This window comes from Ascaphus truei, chromosome 1 (assembly GCF_040206685.1).
Source record: "Ascaphus truei isolate aAscTru1 chromosome 1, aAscTru1.hap1, whole genome shotgun sequence".
NCBI classification, from domain to species: domain Eukaryota; kingdom Metazoa; phylum Chordata; class Amphibia; order Anura; family Ascaphidae; genus Ascaphus; species Ascaphus truei.
Window position 1 is genome coordinate 463,515,319 of NC_134483.1, and position 18,446 is coordinate 463,533,764.

The window sequence follows — 18,446 nt, forward strand, 5'->3', positions numbered from 1 at the left end:
CCAGAAACAAGATTCTCTTGCTGATGAACTAAACTTATTGAAAGGGGAGAAAAGCAGTAGAATAATTCAGACATACGACAAAGCTCTTATCCAAGCAAGGTTGGAGCGAGAAAGGTATCTGCGCAAACGCTCTGCAGCGCTCATCATGCAGACTGCATACAGAGGAAAGAAAACTCATCAGCTGTGTCATCAGAATAAAGCAGCCTGCCTTCTCCAGTCAATATGGAGGGTGCAATGACAAAGAGAGAATTATGAACACTTGAAGCAATGTGTCATTTTCCTCCAGGCAAATTTTAGGAAGTGTCTGTAGCAAAGATGCTACAAAAAAAATGAAGGAAGCGCCTTGTGTGATTGAATCCAGATATAGGTCCTACTGTACGTCACAACCAAGCAAGCTGTGCATTGCTATGAGCACACCCGCAATGTCATCTCAGTGCTACAATCGGCTTTCCACAAAATTCAGGAAAGAAGAACCGAATTACAACTGAGAAACACAATACAAATCCAGTCAGGCTACCGTGCCCACATGGCCCAATCCAGATTCCTCAAGATGAAAATAGCCGCTATAAAGATTCAGTGTTTGGCTAGAATGAGGCAGAACTGTTTCACTGATCACACCCCTTAAGGCACAACACAACTACAGGTTTGTCAGATGCAAAAAAGAGAGGCCACGTGTAACGGTCAGGCGTGAAAACTACAACCGAATGGATGATGTACTGGAATCTAAGGATCATGTACCAAACGCAAATTACCTCTTTACGGATGCAGGGGTCATGCTTGTTACGGATGGGCATGTGATGAATGAGAAAGCTATAGACAAGGGTCCCCTGGTATTGAAGGTGCTTCAAAACTGTGCTACTGTAGCAGAGATACCCTGCCAAACATCATTTGAGATTTCTCCACACATTGAAGAGTTGGTCAGTGTAAATGAGGTAATACATCAAAACAAGAAGTCTGCCGACTACCAAACTGAGATGCCACAGGGGTCAATCACAATGGATAAAAACTCCGCCCAGGTTGAACCACCCGTGATCATGGATACTGAACCCGATGCAGGCATTCACCCTAAACTCAGGGAAGAAAAGATCACCCGATGCATGGGAAAAATCATAAACAAGAAGTGGTTAAAGAAGAGGAGCTTGAGCAAAGAGTCCTCCACAGAGGTGAGGAAGCTAAGCACATCATGGAAAGACTGTGCTTGGGAAAAGTCCTTCTTGTAAGGAATCGGGGAACACGTCCCCTGCGGTTAGAGAGCGCGTTTCTCGCGGCGCGCTTCCTCCTTGCCTTCTGCTGTACAGCCTCCCGCGCACCTTACAGAGCATGCGCGCCCACGGAGGGCTTTCAAGGATCACACGAAGCTTGGCTTTGCCCCTTTGCTGGTACCGCGCGGCCGCCCCGTGCAGCACGTGCACCGCTCCCCAGCTGCGTGTCAACACTAATCTCTCTCCCACCTGTCTCCTGCACATTGCAGCCTATCCCTGCTTCTGCGGAGGCCGCGCCTCCGCTCCTCCCCTCAGTCCTATTTGTCCAGCTCTCCTATATATGCTCAGCCTTTCCTTTCATTCTTTGGCTGAGCATAGTTCATGGTAGCCTTGTGTTCCCACATCCCTGCATTGCATTGTTCCTGTTGTGCTTTAACCCTCTGCTGCTTATCTCTTCTGTGTACTGACCAGGCTTGACTTTAGGACTTCTCTCTGGACTACCGACCCCGGCTTGCCTCTGATCATAATAGTGTATTGTGCGACAATAAAGAATTTTAATTTTTTTGCCTTTCCAAGGATGCCAGCAAGCAGGGATTGCTAGGGTATGAGTTTCAAATGGGGGTGGGGGGGTAGCAGAGAAATTGCTGTCAGAATGTGCCTAGGTAGTTCGGGTCCGGAGTTGCCGGTTCCCCTAAAAATGTAGCCAAGAATCATGATTGGTTCTTGGATATATGTAGGCACATTGTCCCGGCAATATCCCCCCTTGGAAACGCTTGTGCAACTCACCGCTAGGGTTCCCTGCTTCAGCACAGCCCAGAAAGGTAAATGGGGCAAAGGGATGTAAAGTGTCCCTGTAACTATGAGGGGTCCCTAGGTTATGGAAGATACCCAGGTAATGCCCAGGTAGCCCAGAACCTGTATTGGGGTTCAAGAGCACTCCAACCATAATTATGAGGTTGTGAGGGGACTCTTAGAGTCCAGTCCAAGTTTTTGAGATAGTGTGTGGGGAATATAGGCTAGTAGAAAATAAAGTGCAGTTTTCTATTCTATTCTCCATACCCAGAGACTTAAGACACATAAAAGTATATTTTTATTAACATTGTGTTGAATAGAGTATATACTGTTGTGCACGGTAAATGAGCTGGGACTTTCAGAACCAATGTTCCGACAGGCTACCAGGGCTACCAAGTTTGGTGCCAGTGAGTCTGCAGGACATCGGAGATAAAAGCCACCAGAGGATGCCAGGGGTGTGAAGACCATTTGACTAGCAGGGAAGGGCTCAAGTACCCACGTCCTGTGATGAATGGAAGTCGTCCGGGCTACCATTTGCCTCACCAGACGTGGAGGAACCTGACCCAGCGGGGTGCATCTGAATAGCAAGGAACTGAGGTGGCAAACTTGCACATGTCCCTTGGCAGATTCAGATTCCCCACTTACCCAGGTTTCCAGACCTTCATCGCTCTGATTGGCTGAGGAGATAGTTCCCACGTGCAGATTGGCTGTAGTATTTTGTGAATGAACTCCAAAATACTATAAGAAACCCCTTAGGCTATCACCGGAATGATTCTCAGCGCCAGCCCGGGCTGGCTTTTTTAAAGTGTACTTGCGCGAATAGCAGAGCACCGGCTTCAGAAAAGGCTGCCCGGTATATTTTCTAAGTCCAGCTTTTCACGACCAAGTTCTCAGAAGGGACCGTAGCGGTCACGGTTGTGATTTCAAGACGATTTTAGTTCCAGGACGTTTGGAGCCAAGTTCCGGTCAAAGGAAAACTCGGTTTAAGACTGCACAGCAGCTAGGAAAGTCTACTTTTTTTTACCCCAGTTCCCAAGTAAGTGTGTCTTTTCGTCTGTACAGTATTTTGTGTTCCATTGTGTGTGTATGCCTATTTATGCCAATAAATTTACAATTTATTTCACTTACCTGTTTTGCGCAATGAATGATCCTGGTAAAAAGGTGCAAATGTCTGGTCTCCTGTGACAACATCTTTTTAGAAAGGAAAGGTATACAGAATGGGAAGGATGTTGATCCAGGGAGTAATCTGATTGCCGATTCTTGGAGTCAGGAAGGAATTTATTTTTCCCCTTATGAGATATCTTTGAATGATTTCACTGGGGTTTTTGTTTGCCTTCCTCTGTATCAACATTCTGTAAGTACGGATATAGGATAAAGTATCTGTCGTCTAAATTTAACACAGGTTGAACTTTATGGAGATACAGTATGTCTTTTTTCAAACTCATCTACTATGTAAGTATGTAACTATGTAGTAGCAGTTTCCATCGTGCTGTGAACCCTGTGCTTTGAGTACAGAAATACAACTTTAAACGTAGAAGAGAAGTAACAGCGTTGACATCCTGTTTGAATCTCTGTGCTTTTATCGTTTTATCGCTTTGGTCCTTTATCACTGAGCCTTTACTCATACTGCATTGGACAATATCTGTTAATCCCTAGTGGTTGGGTGCGTCGGCTTCCAAGGAAGCAATTTATTAATAATTATTAATAAGCAATTATGCATCTCCGACACAACCAACTGAGATTAAGACACTTAATACGTGACAAAAAAATTTCACGACTAAACACGTTACCCAGCAAACGGAGACGTACATTTATTCTGACTTTGTGAAAATGACATGACAGTCAATTCTACATTCTTCATCCTAACTGTGCGCTGAAACACTTTCTTAGAACAAAACAGAATAAAGTTGCCATTGTTTATTTGAGTTTGTCAGTCAAATTCCCAATTCTGTTAGTAAAATGACTTCGAGAACTTTCTCATTTAATTCAAATGATTAGTTAATTTGAACTTTTTCTGCGCCCAAGAAAACTAGTATTGCCAAGTTAACACGACACCTTCCGGTGCCTCAGAACACCTAATGGCCCCTCAATTTAAATGAGCTGGAAAGTGTCTTCTGATTCTGAAAGATGTTTTATAGCCTTAATCTTAAAGAAATAATCTTAAAGGGGAGGTCCAAAAAACAGGAAAAAATAAATAAACAACTGGGTAATGTTATTGGTTTCCTTTGGTAGGTTCAATTACCTTTAAAGTAATAATTTCAACTAATAAGCTTACTTTGTAAAAATAAATAGGTTTTTATTTTAGTTAGCCCTGTGTAATTATAATCTTATTTGGCAATCATTGTGCTTATTGTTTATCTATGTGCCTAATGATGGCTGCATAACTTGTTTAAACAAAAACAACAAAAGGGAAAAAGTATAGGTGAACAATCTATCGGTATGTACAACATAAATGAGTTCTTCCGTATTAGGTGATACCATTTTTAGTAACAATTTATGTCATAGGACAAGCTTTCGAGGGTTCTCCTCTCTTCGCCAGGTCAACAGTACTGGTTTACAAAGGAATCTATGGCTAAAACAAAGGTTTGGAAAGCAGAAAAAACAAGAGACTTAGATAAGGTAGGTGAGAAAGGGATGTTCGAAGAAGGTGACAAGTAACAGCATGTACAGTATGTGCAACAGTTTACAAGTAGTCTTATTTATTTATTTATAAAATATTTTACCAGGAAGTAATACATTGAGAGTTACCTCTCGTTTTCAAGTATGTCCTGGGCACAGAGTAAAACAAATAATACATGGTTACAAATACAGTTACATAAATGAACAGGGTATGCATTATATACAAGACATTGCGTGCATAGTTAAAGAAAATATATATTATGGGCGTATGAAACAGTTACAGACCAGATTAAAGTGTGAGACAGCCTTAGATTTGAAAGAACTTAAACTGGTGGTGGATGTGAGAGTCTCTGGTAGGTTGTTTCAGTTTTGGGGTGCATGGTAGGAGAAGGAGGAACGTCCAGATACTTTGTTGAACCTTGGGACCATGAACAGTCTTTTGGAGTCTGATCTCAGATGATAAGTGCTGCATGTGATAGGGGTGAGGAGCTTGTTCAGATAGCTGGGTAGCTTGCCCATGAAGAATTTAAAGGTACGACAGGAAAGGTGAACTTTGCGCCTAGACTCTAGTGATGACCAATCTAGTTCTTTGAGCATATCGCAGTGATGTGTGTTGTAGTTGCATTGGAGAACAAAATGACAAATTGAATTGTAGAGGGTGTCAAGTTTGCCAAGGTGGGTTTGAGGTGCTGAGCCATATACTATGTCTCCATAGTCAATAATTGGCATTAGCATCTGCTGTGCGATACGCTTTCTGACCAGGAGACTTAGGGAGGATTTGTTCCTGTAAAGTACCCCTAGTTTGGCATAGGTCTTGGTTGTCAGGGTATCAATGTGCATCCCGAATGTTAAGTGGGAGTCAAACCATAAGCCCAGGTATTTAAAACTAGTGACAGGTGTTAGGGTGGTGTTAGCGTTGGTTCTAATCAGGAGCTCAGTCACTGGAAGCTTTAAAAATTTAGTCTTGGTCCCAAATACCATTGTTACAGTCTTGTCAGTGTTTAAAAACAGTTTGTTTTGGGAAATCCAGTTTACGAATCTCAAAAAGTCAGACTGAAGTATGTGTTGAAGGTCAGAGAGGCTATGGCTGTGTGCATATAGGATTGTGTCGTCTGCATACATGTTATTGAGGCTTCCTTACACGCTGTGGGAAGATCATTAATGAACACTGAGAAGAGTAGGAGCCCCAGAACAGAGCCTTGCGGGACACCACAGGTGATATCCAGGGGGTTGGAGTTAGAGCCTGAGATGGACACATGTTGCGATCTTCCTGATAGGTAGGACTGAAACCAGTTTAAAGCATGCTCCCCTATTCCAGAGCTCTGGAGTTTGTTAAGCAGGATAGCATGATCAACTGTGTCAAAAGCCTTTACAAAATCTAGGAATACTGCACCAGTGAGTTGTCCCCGTTCCATTCCACACTGGATTTCATTGCAAACTTTTAGCAGGGTAGTTACGGTGGAGTGTTTGGGACGAAACCCAGATTGGAATTGGCTAGGGAAATTTGTCTTGGTATAGAAATCGCTTAATTGGGAGTGGACACATTTTTCCATGACTTTGGATAGAATTGGGAGAAGTGAGATTGGCCTGTAGTTTGAGACAGTGTTTTTGTCCCCACTTTTGAAGATTGGGACAACTCTGGCAGTTTTCCAGGTCTTAGGGATATGGCCTGCAGACAGGATAGAGTTGACTATGGACGCAATTGGTTTGGCAATGGCTGGGGCACCAAGTCGTAGGAACCTAGATTGTAGTAAGTCAGGTCCACATTGGCTGCTTAGTTTTAGTTTGAGGAGCGCTTGTATAATCTCCTCTTCAGATACTAGGCCAAATTGAAAATTGTGGGCAGTGTTGGGAGGGGGTGGGACTATAGGGGTACTCCCAGGATGAGATTTAGGTTTGTGGTTTTGGCTGCGTTTTGCTAATAAGTTAGTGGCACACCCCACAAAGTAATCATTGAATGCATTTGCAATGTCAGTGGGGTTTGTCAGAGTAATATCCCCCTTAGTGATATTACTTGGTTGTTGATGGTTAGGAGGCTGGAATATATTGTTGATAACCTTCCAGAAGTTAGCTGGGTTTGTTGTATTTTGGTGGAGATTGTCAGAGTAATATTGTGCTTTTGCATGCCTTGTTTGCCTTGTGCACATGTTCCGCATGCATCTGTAGTGATTGAGATCTTATCACAAGAGATTAGGTAAAGATCAGATAATGTGGTTACTGTGAGACATTAAAGCAAAAAAAGTTAAATAAAATGTAAACTTATACTTGATTGATTTAAAAATCTGTTAATTTCATATATTTAACTTATTAAACATGTTGCTGACATTTCTGCACTTTGGTCCTTGGTGGGACTGCCCATTCAAATGTTTGTTTTTGTTCATTGAATATGTTAAAACAGCAATCTATATCTATAAGTCTGAAATAATGTTTGTGTGTGTATGTCTTCTCCCTGCGTGATTGGCCCTGTGTTCCCCCTGTGTCATTGGCCACGGACGCACCCCCCGCCCTCCTCACCCCACCCCTCACATTGCACCTCTTGCCCTCACTTGGATTAGGAATCTCACTTAGCAGGACCATCCACACCACTTCCTCTGCGCCGGCCTCACCTCTCCCCCACCACCAACAACCCTCCCCCCCGGTCACACCACTACTACCCGCCGCTCCTCGGCACCGGCCTCACCTCTCCCCCACCACCAACCCCCCTCCCCCCCAGTCACACCACTACCACCCGCCGCTCCTCGGCGCTGGCCTCACCTCTCCCCCACCACCAACCCCCCACCCCCGGTCACACCACTACCACCCGCCGCTCCTCGGCGCCGGCCTCACCTCTCTCCCACCACCAACTCCCCTCCCCGGTCACACCCCTACCACCCGCCACTCCTCAGCGCCGGCCTCACCTCTCCCCCACTACCAAGCCCCCTCTCCCCGGTCACACCACTACCACCCGCCGCTCCTCGGCGCCGGCCTCGCCTCTCCCCCAACACCAACCCCCCTCCCCCCGGTCACACCACTACCACCCGCCGCTCCTCGGCGCCGGCCTCACCTCTCCCCCACCACCAAACCCCCTCCCCCCGGTCACACCACTACCACCCGCCGCTCCTCGGCGCCGGCCACACCTCTCCCCCACCTCCCCCCGGTCACACCACTCTGTGTCCCCCGCTGAGACCCCCTACCCCGGGTATCCCCTCCACCTGCCGCGCACCCCCATGCCCCCCGGGTGTCACCCTGCCCCCTGTGTCGGTCCACCCCGGACCCTTACCCTCACCCCTTTCCCCAGTGCCCCCCTGTCACATGCACGTTGCACGTGTGCTCCAGCGGCCTGGCGGTGCGCGCACGCTGCGGCTCCAGCCTGCGGCTGCTCCCGCTCATCAGGCACTTCAGCCTCCTTCCGACGCCGGCTCGCGCCCCTTCCGGGTTGCCGTGCACTCGGCAGCTCCGCCCTCACACCCGGGACCGACCGGTCAGAGCGCCCGCACAGGAGAGGCGCCTTCTGGAGTGTGTGTGTGTGTGTGTGTGTGTGTGTGTGTGTGTGTGTGTGTGTGTGTGTGGCATTGTGTGTGGGTGGCATTGTGTGTGTGTGTGACACTGTGTGTGTATGTGTCTGACACTGTGTGTGTGTCTCACTGGGTTTGTGTGTGTGGCACTGTGTCTCTCACGGTGTGTGTGGCACCGTGTCTCTCACAGTGTGTGTGGCACTGTGTCTCTCACGGTGTGTGTGGCACTGTGTGCTGCGCGGGGGGGGGAGGACCGGAGCAGCGCTGGGAGGGGGGAAGACTGAACCTGCGCAGGGGGGGGGGGGAGGACCGGACCTGCGCAGGGGGGGGGGAGGACCGGACCTGCGCAGGGGGGGGGGGGACCAGACCTGCGCAGGGGGGGGGGGGAGGACCGGACCTGCGCAGGGGGGGCGGAAGGACCACAGCTGCGCATGGGTGGGGGGAGGCGGAGAGAGACGAGGGGAATGGGGGGGGTGGCGAGAGGAAGGAGCGGGAGGTTTTCTCAGCTAGTCACCTCTAAAATGCATATTTAGAGACCGTGCGAAAGGGCAGAACCCTGTCTAAAAGGGTTTCAAAAGAAAGCCTGTAATGGTCTTAGGAATCCAGCAGGGAGCTAGTTAATTGCAGCTATAGACAATTAACTAGTCTCCATTGGGCAGGTAGAAAAGCCTCCTGCTTGAACTGCAGGAGAGATCTCTTGAGCAGAGTAACTGTGTTGCCAGAAGAGATTCCCAGGAAGTGCTCTTGAGCACAGGACTGTGCTGCCAGGAAAATCCCCAAAAACCAGACCTCAATTCCAGGGCACAGTGGACCCTGGAACTTCCCAGAGGGTGGCCCCTCCAATGGATACCAACCCTGACCCAGAGGTTGACAGAAAGGGCCCCCTGCTTACAGTTACCTCTTTGGACTTTGGGGTCATGGGTTGGCGAGAGGCCTATCCTCCCAGCCCTGCAGATAAGCACTGGGAAAGTCAGTTAGCCCTTACAAAGGGATAGGATGTTTGTTCATTTGTGTGCTTCCTTAAACTGTATTGCTTAAAGCTACGGGCTGAATAAAAGCCATGGTTTATTTTCCCGAAATATGCCTCCCTGATTGTTCCTCTGCACATGTCTCTTACAGGCTGCATTCCAATTGCAACATTTTCCCACAAGCAATTATTTTCTCATTAACGTTTCTATTATTGTCTCTTCTGATTTTCTGAGCTTGTTAATGCTGCTCCCTCAAGCCCTACAAACCCCTTCATGCAGCTCTCTCCTTTAATATGTGGCTCATTGTGACAGCAGGGCAGCATTGCAGGCCCAAATAAAGGTTAAGCCTGCTTGCTGTCTCTACCAGCCTAGATGGCAACGCACTGAAAGGGTTAAGATGCTTATTTAACTGGGATGATGTATCTCTGACTGGGTGTTTTACTATGTATTAACTGTATCTGTGTGCCTTTTTCTATGCCTGAGCCAGTACATTGGCTAAGTTTCCAGCATACAATGATTGAGAGGGCTAGCCTTTGTGTGGGGCAAGGAGCTGTGGAGATATTGCAGTGAAGGTGTTAAGTAAACATGGGGGTTATTATTATTATTGTTATTATTATTAATAATAATAATAATGTTTGAGAACCCCCAGTGCAAACAATTTCCATTTGTGTTAAACCTATAAATAAATAGAAGTACCAGTATAGTGGTAGTTCTAGTACACGTCATGGTCTTGGAGGTTGTTATAGCTTTTAGTGGATCATTAAAAGGTTATTTCATACATAGAGATGTACACAAGCTCCACGCGTATCTTTAAAGATCCTTTAAAAGGTGTCACTACGTCCAACAAATAACACAAGCTGATATAGAGGAACATTTATCCATATTGAAAAATCACAAAGGATGTGGCATATGTAGAGAGTTACTCTGGGGCCACATAGCATGGTGGATACAGAGGGCTTGTAAAATAGAGCTACAAACGAGTATATTCATGAAAACACAATACTGTATGTGTTATTGTGTGAAAATCCCCATTCATTTGAATGCATGTTTTGGCATGGATACTGTCACGTACGGCACTCTGCTAGCATGCGACCTACATACAGGACAAGAGTTAATACTCATGCCCGCAAGCGTTCCACTTTTCTCCTCCGCAAAGGTCCGTCAAATGGACAATATCTCCTCTACAGGATCAAGAATCAATACACAGCTCACACACTGCACCACCATTGCAAAGGTCCCTCAAATGAGTTGTATCTCTCCTCAATCCGTCCCCATATACCACCGCCTCGAACAGCACACAAGTGAGCACGTGATTTAGATATGCAACCAGGGTTTATACACAGGGCTACTTAGCCACCCCACCTTTCTCCTCCGCAGGGAACCAGTGAGAATATTAACCCCTACTCAATTGCAAATCAGAACTATCCACTTCCACCACCTGGGGATATGCAAATATGATAAGAGATATTAGATTAATATTTGCCAGGGCCCCATGTCCCTGTTTATTATAGGAAAACTATGCACTTTAACACACCAAAATCAGTTGTAGCAACATGTGTACGAATGCATAAATTACTCTCTCCAGAGTGTGCAGCAGTTCATTCAGAGCCCAAACATTACTTATTAAAAAAATTTTTATATATATATATATATATATATACATACAGTGCTTAGATTACAGAAAAGGTATTACAGAAAACATACAGTTACAATAAAAGGCAGAACAGCTTCTTAAAATAAAAGGGGAAAACATAAAAGAAAACCTATACTTTACCAAATGCCATAGATTTTCCCCCAGAGAGGTCACTGGTAAGAGACAATGAAATATCCCGTATCTAGTCTCAAATTCACCTCTGTGAACATCTGATTTTCAAAATCTTTTCCCAGACTTAAATACATTCTTTCCTCATGGCACCGGCATAAGCCCACCCCTCCTAGAGGATGCTTTGAAGCTGCCTATGCCAAGACCATGTCTATAGAACTTTATTAAAACAGTTGACACCTTCAGTGGGATATCCAGGATGGACTCCCGCCCCAAGTAAGTCCCTTTGAAGTTCAGAGCAGACCAAGGAAACAGTCCTGATCGGTTTGAAACCCAGCATTTTGTATTGTGTTAAAACAAGTGTAGCTCATTAACCCCTCAAGCACCAAAGGGGACTAAACGACATATTATCATGCCAGATACATTTATTGCACTTTCATTAATTTGCCCCAAAGAGAAAGGTGTGTGTGTATATGTGAGTATGTGTGAAGGGTTGGGAGGTGTTTGAACTAAAAGTAGGAAATACATTTTGTTCAAATAATTTAAAATACACTGAAATAATTAAAGTAATTAGATAGGAATTGGGGCAACACTGCTAAAAATATTTACATATACTTCTCTAACAATATATCTATATTTAATAATGGCAAATATAAGAAATAAAATAATTCCTTAAATTATCAGTGGCGGTTTTAATAAATAGCAATGAATTGCAGCTCCTATCACCGAAAGAGGTTAAAGGTTACAACAAATGTGCTGTGGTCTTTAAATTACCTTCTCTATATCAATTTCTATGGATGTCTTATTGTTTGAACTACTGTATGAGCTCTTTTGTACTCTGATTCGTCCTTTTATTTTCCTCAAAGATATTACTTCGCTTTTACATGAAACAAGGAATATTTTTATGCTAAATTGATTCACAGAGTATGGAGCAAAAACCTCTATTAGAATTATGCCAGTTAGTGACCCCTCATGATTTTTTTTATTTAATGGGTCAAAGCAAAGGAAGCAGGCAAAGTGTTATGAATTTATAACAGAGTATCCTGACAAAGTGATTACTGTACTATGCATATATGTCTGATGTATACATGTAAACCTATATACATGTCTATATCAACAGACATATGCATAGTATGGATAGATAGTAAACCGTTACCGGTTGAACTTCAATTTTAGTTATAATCTTAATGTTCAATCTCATATCAATCTGAATATTTGGTGACATGTGGGAGGATACATCACAAGTCACATTACCCAAATGGTCCCAATTCACACTATACAGTATAATGTTACAGTGAAGTCAAAGGATTCCAAAAATCAAGGGTGGACAGTGATACGTGTGTGTGTGTGTGTGTGTGTGTGTGTGTGTGTGTGTGTGTGTGTGTGTGTGTGTGTGTGTGTGTGTGTGTGTGTGTGTGTGTGTGTGTGTGTGTGTGTGTGTGTGTGTGTGTGTGTGTGTGTGTGTGTGTGTGTATCTATAGATATATAGACACCGATATGATGTTGTTATTCATATTTAGCATACACATATACATGATCAAATTATCTTCTCCTTCTTACCCTGCGATAAGATAACTATTTCATAGTTTCATACATGATAACACTCATGTGTGCTGGTTAAAAGTCTATACAATTCATTAAAAGTTGCCAGATGTAGAACGCTTCTCTGCTATACACAAGCAGTCATTACTTGGCTCTGCTTATTTGAATCCCTCTTTTCTGTGACCAAGGGAACCTTTGTTTACCTTGATTAGATCCCCACCCCCCATTCCCATCCCCATCCCCATCCCCATGACTTGCTGTGCATTAGAGGTCACAGTTCACAGCCTGCCCTCTGCTCGTCCAGCAGGGTTCCTCTCTGGGACTCTGGGTGGGTTTAAGGCATGAGCAGAGTGAGGTGAATACAAGAGATGTAAGAGGTCTCCTTAAAGCCTTTGCTCGCATTGACAAGGCTGGAGCTGCAGTAATGTGAAGAGTAGCTTGGCTCTATTTACCTGCTGCCGATGCCAGCCTGGCTCTTCTCTGTCATAGTCAGGGTACAGCATTTTGCCCATTGAAGCTCACACTGCACGGATGGGCACGTTCCCCCTCCATATCCTCTTCCTCCTCCTGCTGCTGCTGCTGCTGCTGATCACCAGCAGCCTTTGCATGGATGTCTGCATCTCTTCATGCTGCTTCCGTGTGAGCCCCAGAGGTGGAGGAAAGCAATGGGCTAATCAATAGTGACTGCTGCTCATTGCATGCAGGGCAGGGCTGCTGTTGCTGCTGCACCCTGGAATGGAAGCGGTGCTGGTCCAGATGTGGGAGGAAGCAGAGTGCTGCTGCTAGTCCCATAAGCATCAACAGTCAGATAGAGTGAGGCACGAGCTGCCAGTGACTGGAGGGGGGAGGGGGACTTGCTCATGTGACCTTGCCTGTCTTTTTCTGTCTCTTGTTCCGATAATGAGCTTTGTATGGGGCATTTACAGCACAATCACCCTCAATAGGATAGTAGATTATTTTAACCATTTAGTGACCCTCTGGCAACGTATTAAGTGCATTGGAGTGCCGAAACCCCTTTGCATTGCAGGCCTATATATGTATATCGTTCAAATAATGAACGCTGCAGAGTCTCTTTGGGAGGTGCATCACACATGTATAGGTGCCACCTTATTCTCATTCAAGAATTATTTGGAGCAACTACTTCAGTGTCAAAGTGTCATCATCTATGCAGTGTAATGAGCTCCAGGCTTCACTGGAACTGATGGGTGTACAGGTTGTATCTACATTTCATGAACACTAAAGGGTCTCTGTTGTAGTGGAAGACCACCTCATTCACTAGGCTGTGAAGCTGCTTCCCTGTGAGATTGTAGTCCCATTTACCTGGAGGGAGCTTGTTCTTCCTTGAGCATCGGAAAGAAGCTTCACAGCACATTACATATGTAACCCTGTTTCCCCCACCCAATCTCATATAGGGTCTATCTTGGGGAAAGCTGCTCTGGTTACTCATGGTAGTGTGGTGCAAACCTGCTGGTAACAGGGGGCCCTGGGTCTCCCGCCTGGTGTTATAGGGGAGGTCAGGACAGGCTTCTGGGGTCTTGCCCGAATCATACTCACGGTGACAGCGCTTCCATCTCTTGCAGCACCCAGATGTGTGGGGGAAATCTCTGCAGGAGAACTCTCTCTTCTCCTCCCTGATAGATTTCAGTCTCAGGCAAGGAAAACATAGAAACAGGTGATCTTTATTCAGTCTCTCTCTCTGAATCACAGCATTGCACAGCTTACACTGAATCAATTCGTATAACTCAGGTCTTCACCTTTATGATGTCCCTGGACCTTCACTCCCGGCCACCAGCCACCAGGAGCAATCCTTGCTCTTCCCTTACCCCCTTGTGGGGTTATCCACCTGTCCCCATAGGGAAGGCCTCAGTAAGCAGAGCCCTGCACTACTGAGTTGGAGAGACCACACCTCTATCACGGTAGAGGCACAACTGACTAAATTGAGGATGTGCAGCTCCTTAAGTCAGTTCCAGTAAGCACAAGCCCCCTGTCCCTGATTGGACAGCAGGCCTGATTGCACTACCTTCTCTGACTCACTGAGCTGCAATGTGTGGGGAAAACCCATGATTACTCCTGACAAACCTACCCTTATTAGGGATTACTGCCAGGAGGAGGGCAGACTTATAGCCCAAACCAGCCAGGGCTACACAGAATACTGAGCACAATTTTTTTTATTTACAACTATATGGGGGCTATGTATCACACACAGGCCCTTATTCTGTAAGGTGTGATAATCACAGATGACGTGCTAACGCAATGGGTCTTTTCATGTGATAACGCGTCATCTGCGCTCTCACACTTTACAGAATAAGCCCCTTAGAGTGCAGCTTAAACCCTGCATTTGTTTGTGTTTCCTTTCTCTAATAACATATTTAGGGGTAAGTTGTAAAGCTAGCACCTCTCTATGCATCAACAGGAATGTTTATTGTTATTGTATTAAGGAAGTTTGATGTGGGGATTTTTCAATTCAATAATATAATATGTATTTTGTACTAGGCAAAGTGGAAAATTAAGAATATTATTATTTTTGTAGCAAGGGCAGCATAAGCACTTCCATTTCCAGCTCGTCTCTTTGATAGCACAAAATATATAATTCATTATGTTTTTATAATTTAATCAGTTGGATCTGTGTTTGTTGTTGTTTCTGCTTCACTGTCTGCACCACGAGGAGGTGATTTTTCATTATGGATTCTAGCTACTGTATGTATGTAAGCTTCAAGATGAGGAGGAGAACGTGTCTAATACCCATCAGTTTTGGGTATTAGTAGGCTAGTTGTATTTTTTCCAACATATACCACTGGCCACATAGGCAGTTAAGATACAGCAGTGATTAATATCAGCCCCTTTACTCTAATTCCTATTAGGCTGGTATTTACAGCATGAGATTTTGACCAATGGTCACTAATCTCCCATATGTATTATCAACAGAACTTTTACAGCAATGTTACTCTGATAACAGTTACGTTTAATGCTGTTTTATTTTAAACCCCTTTATTTTATATTCGTTGATGACAATAAAGATTGATTTTAACACAATCACAATACTCATCCTGTGACTGAGTGCTCCTTCACTAGGTTTCTTTTTTCTTTTAGTTTACGCTATTGTACCCTACCTAGAGAGCACCTCACTCCTATACTTTTTTTGCTGTGCGGGCATTCCCCCACTCCACCCCCCCCTTTATGTGTAGCCACCACAGGATAAAACTGATTTTTAGAGGGAATTTTAATTATTGAAAGAACACTTAAATAAGAAAATCACTCTATGGTGAAACATTATGAGTATGGAGAAGTACATCCACCATAGAATGATACCAAAAGGCTTGAGCATACATTTATTTCCGGCATTTAATGATCTAGATGTCCAATTTAAATAAAAATGGGAGGAAATATTGACAGGATGGTCCTGGAAGTTAATGGACATCATATTTAGTCATTATACTATGAAACTGAATAACATTAAAATATATATATTAAATCCAATGTTGGAAAATAAAAAAAGTTTGAGAAATTATCATGTTTCCCACAAAAAGATCTAGAGTTTAAAAAAAAAAAACAGATGGATAAATTGAGTAACATCATTATGCAGAGAAAAAAAGTAAATGTAACAGAGTTTGTCAGATGGAAAAAGTATATACAGCCGTGGCCTATTTTATTCTCCAACATCTCCGAATTTTTTCGGGGATTTTTTCCGAATACCACGCACTTCACCGCGTCACCCGCGGTTGATGTGTTTATTGATGTGTTTATTGATAATGGTTCGGATTTAATTGGTTGCAATTCTTCGCGTATCCGCCAGGTGGCAGATATTCATGAATTGTAATGCGCATGCGCTTCAGTAATGTATCGACTTGCAGGTGTTTAAAAAAATACCACAGTGGTCCATTGTAAATTGACCTTGGTACTGAAGAAGTTACAATAATGTATCAATTTAAGCTTTTCATATTAAAAAATAAATGCACAGTGTCTGGTCTTGTTTTATTGCCCTGAGAGTCCCGACATGAGTGCACAACTGCAGTCCGTGTTCCAAAAATCCGACAGAACGTATGCTTATTTAATATGGGCCGCGATTAATGCAACAGATGATAAGATGGCAACAGTTGGTCAAATTTATCAGTATTTTATTGAATACTATGACTTTTACAAATTTTCACCAGATGCTCATGTGTGGAAGCGTGCAATAAGGAAAAAGTTATGTATCGATCCGTGTTTTTTTCGTATTGATCCCGCACACGGTCTTAAAGGAGGGTATTGGTGTGTAGCACCAGATTTTTCCCGTATCTTTGATCATGGAGACTTCAAAAGGCAAAAGGTCATGTTAAAACCAACTAAGAAACATCAGTCACAGGCAAGCAATGCGCCAGCGCCAGCTTCCAATAACGGTCCAACCGTCAGTGAAAACCTGGTGACCGGCAACCCATGCTGTCTGTCCCCGCCCGGATACCTGCAGCCTGAGCCGGATTTCGCATACAGATTCCAGCAAGCTTGCATGTACCAAAGCGATTTCCAGCCTCATCAGCTGATTACAGGTGTAGTAGTCCCGCTGTCACCTGTCAACTACGTGTATAATCAAGAATACGGGACTGGCAGTGGCTCGGCGCCAGCTGATTGGCAAAGTCTATGGTAAGTAATTTTGCCGTATTTTATCCTGTTTTTGAAATATCAATATCAATGCACAGTCAAGCGATTCTCCTGTAAGCAATATCATTGGCTGAGCAGCTTCTACAGTAGATACTGAACAATTGGTGGAAAGCTAGGCGCATGCACATTGGAACCTTCTTGAAACGCATATGCGTGTCATCACATAGACAGTAGGCGCATGCGCATGTGAACAGGAGATGCCCCCCGAGAAAATTATCGGTGGGACTGACTGTGGGAACTTCTTTAGGGGACTGACTGACCATTACAGTAAAACTTGTACTTTTGTTTTTCCTCAGAAAAGAAAACTTTTTCATCTCATGCGGAAAACGGCAAATGGAGGGATTTTGATGGATAATATCGCTTTGTGTAACAATGCTTGCACATTGCTGAATCGGATTTTAAAAAACCACGTACCAGAGTCAACAGTTTAGTGGCCGTTGTTATTGATTAGGATAGAATACTGTAACTGAGAGCTTCATAGAAAATCTGAAACAGTATGCTGTTGTTTTAAGACCGTATACAATACTTTTTTATATATATATACTGTATAATAAGCCCGAAAAATAAAAAGTATGCATTTATTCTACATGTATTCCAGTACATATGTGTAGTCTATACCCGTATAGCATGTATTGTTTTAATACTCTTGTGATGTACTGAGCATGCCTACAGTATACAGTACAGTACTGTACAGTATGCCTGGACAGTACTGTACTGTATGTTCTAGAAACACTGTATTTTGTTACAGTATAAAAGGAGACAATGGAACAATTTAAAACAAATCAACATTTTCTTTTATTGGTGGAGTAAGTACAAAAACATTTATTTACAAATACAATTTAAAAACATTTAAAGTGTACAGCAATTCAAAACATTTACAGGTGTATGGTGTACTGCTAGTAAAAACATTTATGTACAGAAAGTCAAAACATTTACAGGTGTATGGTGTACTGCTAGTAAAAACATTTATGTACAGAAAGTCAAAACATTTACAGGGGTATGGTGTACTGCTAGTAAAAACATTTATGTTCAGAAAGTCAAAACATTTACAGTAGGATGGTGTACAGTACAGAAAGTCAGGCCTGCACAACTCCAGTCCTCGAGGGCCGCAAACAGGCCCGGTTTTCAGGATTGAAAACCGGGCCTGTTTGCGGCCCCCAAGGACTGGAGTTGTGCAGGTGTAGTGTAAGTAAAAACATTTCTTTATTAATAAAATTTAAAACACGCAACATCTCCTTTATTAAAATATAGAAAGTCAAAACATTTACAGCACCACAGTATGGTGTTAGTAAAAACATTTATTGATTAATAAATTTTAAAACAAGGATGGTGTGCTGAACAGCAAGTCAGGCCTGCACAACTCCAGTCCTCGAGGGCTGCAAACAGGCCCGGTTTTCAGGATATCCTGAAAGCAGCCCTCGAGGACTGGAGT

General features: G+C 43.9%; 1 protein-coding gene across 2 annotated transcripts in view; it reads right to left on the bottom strand.

Moving 5' to 3' along the window:
• TRMT9B (tRNA methyltransferase 9B (putative)) overlaps positions 1-13,176 on the bottom strand; it is an 84,114-nt gene extending 70,938 nt beyond the window's left edge. For both annotated transcript variants that reach the window (XR_012787424.1, XM_075566014.1), the window contains exon 1: positions 12,832-13,176. Coding sequence is in view for 1 of the 2 variants with exons in the window: in XM_075566014.1 (XP_075422129.1) it covers positions 12,832-12,866 (35 nt within the window). In the remaining variant the exon portion in view is untranslated. The remainder of the gene's footprint in view (positions 1-12,831) is intronic.
• Between the last annotated feature and the right edge of the window lie 5,270 nt (positions 13,177-18,446).